General features: G+C 63.5%; 1 protein-coding gene across 1 annotated transcript in view; it reads left to right on the plus strand.

The window, feature by feature from the left end:
• LOC139242210 (IgGFc-binding protein-like) overlaps positions 1-5,847 on the plus strand; it is a gene marked incomplete at both ends in the record, with an annotated part of 78,573 nt that extends 72,726 nt beyond the window's left edge. The window contains one exon of the mRNA XM_070870271.1: positions 5,552-5,847. Within this exon, the coding sequence (XP_070726372.1) occupies positions 5,552-5,847 (296 nt within the window). The remainder of the gene's footprint in view (positions 1-5,551) is intronic.
• Between the last annotated feature and the right edge of the window lie 475 nt (positions 5,848-6,322).

A 6,322-nucleotide genomic window follows, 5' to 3' on the forward strand; every position in this document is an offset into this window, starting at 1 on the left:
TGTCCTAACTCACACCCAGTCCCACTCACCCATCACCCCCTGTGCTCACTGACCCCGTGTCCTAACTCACACCCAGTCCCACTCACCCATCACCCCCTGTGCTCACTGACCCCGTGTCCTAACTCACACCCAGTCCCACTCACCCATCACCCCCTGTGCTCACTGACCCCGTGTCCGAACTCACACCCAGTCCCACTCACCCATCACCCCCTGTGCTCACTGACCCCGTGTCCTAACTCACACCGAGTCCCACTCACCCATCACCCACTGTGCTCACTGACCCCGTGTCCTAACTCACACCCAGTCCCACTCACCCATCACCCCCTGTGCTCACTGACCCAGTGTCCTAACTCGCCCCCGAGTCCCTCTCACCCATCACCCCCTGTGCTCACTGACCCCGTGTCCTAACTCGCACGGAGTCCCACTCACCCATCACCCCCTGTGCTCACTGACCCCGTGTCCTAACTCAGACCCAGTCCCACTCACCCATCACCCGCTGTGCTCACTGCCCCGTGTCCTAACTCACACCCAGTCCCACTCACCCATCACCCCCTGTGCCCCGTGTCCTAACTCGCACCGAGTCCCACTCACCCATCACCCCCTGTGCTCACTGACCTGTGTCCTAACTCGCACCCAGTCCCACTCACCCATCACCCCCTGTGCTCACTGACCCCGTGTCCTAACTCGCACCCAGTCCCACTCGCCCATCACCCCCTGTGCTCACTGACCTGTGTCCTAACTCACACCCAGTCCCACTCACCCATCACCCCCTGTGCTCACTGACCTGTGTCCTAACTCGCACCCAGTCCCACTCACCCATCACCCCCTGTGCTCACTGACCCGTGTCCTAACTCACACCCAGTCCCACTCACCCATCACCCCCTGTGCTCGCTGCCCCCGTGTCCTAACTCACACCCAGTCCCACTCACCCATCACCCACTGTGCTCACTGCCCCGTGTCCTAACTCACACCCAGTCCCACTCACCCATCACCCACTGTGCTCACTGACCCAGTGTCCTAACTCGCACCCAGTCCCACTCACCCATCACCCCCTGTGCTCACTGACCCCGTGTCCTAACTCACACCGAGTCCCGCTCACCCATCACCCCCTGTGCTCACTGCCCCGTGTCATAACTCACACCCAGTCCCACTCACCCATCACCCCCTGTGCTCGCTGCCCCCGTGTCCTAACTCACACCCAGTCCCACTCACCCATCACCCACTGTGCTCACTGACCCTGTGTCCTAACTCACACCAGGTCCCACTCACCCATCACCCCCTGTGCTCACTGACCCCGTGTCCTAACTCACACCCAGTCCCACTCACCCATCACCCCCTGTGCTCACTGACCCCGTGTCCTAACTCGCACCCAGTCCCACTCGCCCATCACCCCCTGTGCTCACTGACCCCGTGTCCTAACTCGCACCCAGTCCCACTCGCCCATCACCCCCTGTGCTCACTGCCCCGTGTCCTAACTCACACCCAGTCCCGCTCACCCATCACCCCCTGTGCTCACTGACCCCGTGTCCTAACTCACACCCAGTCCCACTCACCCATCACCCGCTGTGCTCACTGCCCCGTGTCCTAACTCACACCCAGTCCCACTCACCCATCATCCCCTGTGCTCACTGACCTACATTGGCTCCCGGTTAAGCAACGCCTCGATTTCAAAATTCTCATCCTTGTTTACAAATCCCTCCATGGCCCCTCGTCCCTCTCTATCTCTGTAACCCCCTCCAGCGCCTACACCTCTCCCTATCTCTGTAACCTCCTCCAGCCCCTACACCCCTCCCTATCTCTGTAACCTCCTCCAGCCCCTACACCCCTCCCTATCTCTGTAACCTCCAGCCCCTACACCCCTCCCTATCTCTGTAACCTCCTCCAGCCCATACACCCCTCCCTATCTCTGTAACCCCCTCCAGTCCCTACACCCCTCCCTATCTCTGTAACCCCCTCCAGACCCACAACCCCCCGAGATCTCTGCACTCCTCTAATTCTGCCCTCCTGACCATCCCTGATTATAATCGCTCCACCATCGGTGGCCGTGCCTTCAGCTGCCTGGGCCCCAAGCTCTGGAACTCCCTCCCTAAACCTCGCCGCCTCTCTCTCTCCTCCTTTAAGACGCTCCTTAAAACCCACCTCTGTGACCCAGCTTCAAAATTCTTCTTCTGTGGTTCAGTGTCAAATTTATCTGTTGTCTGTAACATTGCTGTGAAGCACCGTGGGAAGTTTTACTACGTTTAAGGCACAAGTTGTCCAACAATGCGGGGCTCCCTCAGTACTGCCCCTCCGACAGTGCGGCACTCCCTCAGTACTGCCCCTCCGACAGTGCGGCACTCCCTCAGTACTGCCCCTCCGACAGTGCGGCACTCCCTCAGTACTGCCCCTCCGACAGTGCGGGGCTCCCTCAGTACTGCCCCTCCGACAGTGCGGTACTCCCTCAGTACCGCCCCTCCAACAGTGCGGCACTCCCTCAGTACTGCCCCTCCGACAGTGCGACACTCCCTCAGTACTGCCCCTCCGACAGTGCGGCGCTCCCTCAGTACTGCCCCTCCGACAGTGCGGCACTCCCTCAGTACTGACCCTCCGACAGTGCGGCACTCCCTCAGTACTGCCCCTCCGACAGTACGGGGCTCCCTCAGAACTGCTCCTCCGACAGTGCGGCACTCCCTCAGTACTGCCCCTCCGACAGTGCGGCGCTCCCTCAGTACTGCCCCTCCGACAGTGCGGCACTCCCTCAGTACTGACCCTCCGACAGTGCGGGGCTCTCTCAGTACTGCACCTCCGACAGTGCGGCGCTCCCTCAGTACTGCCCCTCCGACAGGGCGGCGCTCCCTCAGTAGCGCCCCTCCGACAGTGCGGCACTCCCTCAGTACTGCCCCTTCGACAGTGCGGCACTCCCTCAGTACTGCCCCTCCGACAGTACGGCACTCCCTCAGCACTGCCCCTCCGACAGTCACTCCCTCAGTACTGTCCCTCCGACAGTGCGGCGCTCCCTCAGTACTGCCCCTCCGAAAGTGCGTCGCTCCCTCAGTACTGCCCCTCCGACAGTGCGGCGCTCCCTCAGTACTGCCCCTCCGACAGTGCGGCACTCCCTCAGTACTGCCCCTCCGACAGTGCGGCACTCCCTCAGTACTGCCCCCCCGACAGTCACTCCCTCAGTACTGCCCCTCCGACAGTGCGGCGCTCCCTCAGTACTGGCCCTCCGACAGTGCGTCGCTCCCTCAGTACTGCCCCTCCGACAGTGCAGCACTCCCTCAGTACTGCCCCTCCGACAATGCGGCACTCCCTCAGTACTGCCCCTCCGACAGTGCGGCACCCCCTCAGTACTGCCCCTCCGATAGTGCGGCACTCCCTCAGTACTGCCCCTCCGACAGTGCGGCACTCCCTCAGTACTGCCCCTCCGACAGTGCGGCGCTCCCTCAGTACTGCCCCTCCGACAGTGCGGCACTCCCTCAGTACTGCCCCTCCGACAGTACGGCACTCCCTCAGCACTGCCCCTCCGACAGTCACTCCCTCAGTACTGCCCCTCTGACAGTGCGGCGCTCCCTCAGTACTGCCCCCCCGACAGTGCGGCGCTCCCTCAGTACTGCCCCTCCGACAGTGCGGGGCTCCCTCAGTACTGTCCCTCTGACAGTGCGGCGCTCCCTCAGTACTGCCCCTCCGACAGTGCGGCACTCCCTCAGTACTGCCCCTCCGACAGTGCGGCACTCCCTCAGTATTGCCCCTCCGACAGTACGGTGCTCCCTCAGTACTGCCCCTCTGACAGTGCGGCGCTCCCTCAGTACTGCCCCTCCGACAGTGCGGGGCTCCCTCAGTACTGCCCCTCTGACAGTGCAGCGCTCCCTCAGTACTGCCCCTCCGACAGTGCGGCACTCCCTCAGTACTGCCCCTCCGACAGTACGGCACTCCCTCAGCACTGCCCCTCCGACAGTCACTCCCTCAGTACTGCCCCTCTGACAGTGCGGCGCTCCCTCAGTACTGCCATTCCGACAGTGCGGGGCTCCCTCAGTACTGCCCCTCCGACAGTACGGTGCTCCCTCAGTACTGCCCCTCTGACAGTGCGGCGCTCCCTCAGTACTGCCCCTCCGACAGTGCGGGGCTCCCTCAGTACTGCCCCTCTGACAGTGCAGCGCTCCCTCAGTACTGCCCCTCCGACAGTACGGCACTCCCTCAGTACTGTCCCTCCGACAGCGCGGCACTCCCTCAGTACTGCTCTGGAAGTGTCAGCCTGGAGTGGGACTTGAACCCACAAACCTTGTGACTCTGTGCTGAGCATCCTATCCACTGAGCCACTCCTAATCCTTATGTTCCCTTGTTCCAACACTGGAGTCCCGGCTGACTGTCTGATTCCCGGCTGGTTGATGGGAGGGAGGGAGGGAGGGAGAAGGGATGGAGGGAGCGAGGGAGATGGGACGGAGGGAGCGAGGGTGATGGGACGGAGCGAGGGAGATGGGACGGAGGAAGGGAGGGGGATAGGATGGAGGGAGGGAGGGAGATGGGACGGAGGAAGGGAAGGTGACGGGTCGGAGGGAGATGGGACGGAGGGAGTGAGGGGGATAGGATGGAGAGAGAGAGGGAGGGGACGAAGGGAGGGAGAGTGATGGGATGGAGGGAGAGTGATGGGATGGAGGGAGAGAGGGAGGTGATGAAGGAAGGGAGAGTGAGGGTCAGAGGGAAGGTGGGCGAGGACTGTGGTTGAGGAAGGGAAGGAAGGTGAGATGGAGGGAGGCTGATGGGACGGAGGGAGGGTGTTGGGACGGAGTGAGGGTGGAGGGATTGAGAGAGGGAGGGAGGGAGAGTGATGGGATGGAAGGAGGGATGGTGATGGGACGGAGGGAGGGTGTTGGGACGGAGCGAGGGTGGAGGGATTGAGGGAGGGAGGGAGGGAGAGTGATGGGATGGAAGGCGGGATGGTGATGGGACGGAGGGAGGGATGGTGATAGGATGGAGGGATGGTGATAGGATGGAGGGAGGGAGGGATGGTGATAGGATGGAGGGAGGGAGGGATGGTGATAGGATGGAGGGCGAGTAGATGGTGGCCTGGTTGAGGGAGGACTGTGGCAACTTGGCTCGGCTCGGCTCGGTTCGGCACGGCTCGGCACGGTTCAGCTCGGTTCGGTTCGGCTCGGTTCGGTTCGGTTCGGCTCAGCTCGCTTCGGCACGGCTCAGCTCGGCACATCACGGTTCGGTTCGGCTCGGTTCGGCACGGCATGGCACGGTTCGGTTCGGCACGGTTCGGCTCGGTTCGGCTCGGCACGGTTCGGTACGGCTCGATTCGGCTCGGTTCGGCACGGCATGGCACGGCTCGGCTTGGCACTGCTCGGCTCGGCACGGCACGGCTCGGCTCGGCACGGCACGGTTCGGCTCGGTTCGGCTCGGTTCGGTACGGCTCGGCACGGTTCGGCTCGGCTCGGCACGGTTCGGTACGGCTCGATTCGGCTCGGCACGGCTCGGCTCGGCACGGTTCGGCACGGCACGGCTCGGCTCGGTTCGCACGGTTCGGCTCGGTTCGGCACGGCTCTCTAACCCCACCTCCTGCCTGTCCCAGGTGAACGGACGCCCGGTGAGAGAAGACCAGCTCCCATTCAATGCCACGGGTGGAGTGAGTGTCCGTGCCGAGGCGGGCGTGGTGATGGTGGAGCACCCCTCCAAGGTGTCGGCACGTTTGGCTGGGCTCGGGGAGCTGACGGTGAATGTGGCCGACTCCTTCAGTGGCCAGCTGTGCGGCGCCTGCGGGAACTTTGACGGCAGCACCGACAATGAGCTGAGGTTACCGGACGGCAAGATCGCTGCCGACATCCAACACTTCCTCAGGGCCTGGGTGGCCAGAGAGTTCTCGGGCTGGTGAGTGACCTCGTCCACAGGCCGGGGTAGGGTGGGCCACCCTCCCTCGGGACTGTCCCCCTCCGGGTCTGTCCCTCGCTCCGGGTCCGTCCCTCGCTCCGGGTCCCTCCTCTCCCTCCTCGCTCTCTCCTCTCCCTCCCCTCTCTCTCCCCTCCCTCCCCTCCCTCCTCTCCCTCCTCGCTCTCCTCACTCCCTCCTCTCCCTCCTCGCTCTCTCCCTCCCTCCTCCTCCCTCCTCGCTCTCTCCCCCTCCCCCTCCTCGCTCTCTCCCCTCCCTCCTCTCTCTCTCCCCTTCCTCGCTCTCTCCCCTCCCTCCTCTCTCTCCTCGCTCTCTCCTCTCCCTCCCCTCCCTCCTCACTCTCTCCCATCCCTCCACTCCCTCCTCGCTCTCCTCGCTCTCTCCTCTCCCTCCTCTCTCTCCTCACTCTCTCCCCTCCCTCCTCGCTCTCTCCTCTCCCTCCCCTCCCTCCTCACTC

This window comes from Pristiophorus japonicus, unplaced genomic scaffold, assembly GCF_044704955.1.
Source record: "Pristiophorus japonicus isolate sPriJap1 unplaced genomic scaffold, sPriJap1.hap1 HAP1_SCAFFOLD_1248, whole genome shotgun sequence".
Classification (NCBI taxonomy): domain Eukaryota; kingdom Metazoa; phylum Chordata; class Chondrichthyes; family Pristiophoridae; genus Pristiophorus; species Pristiophorus japonicus.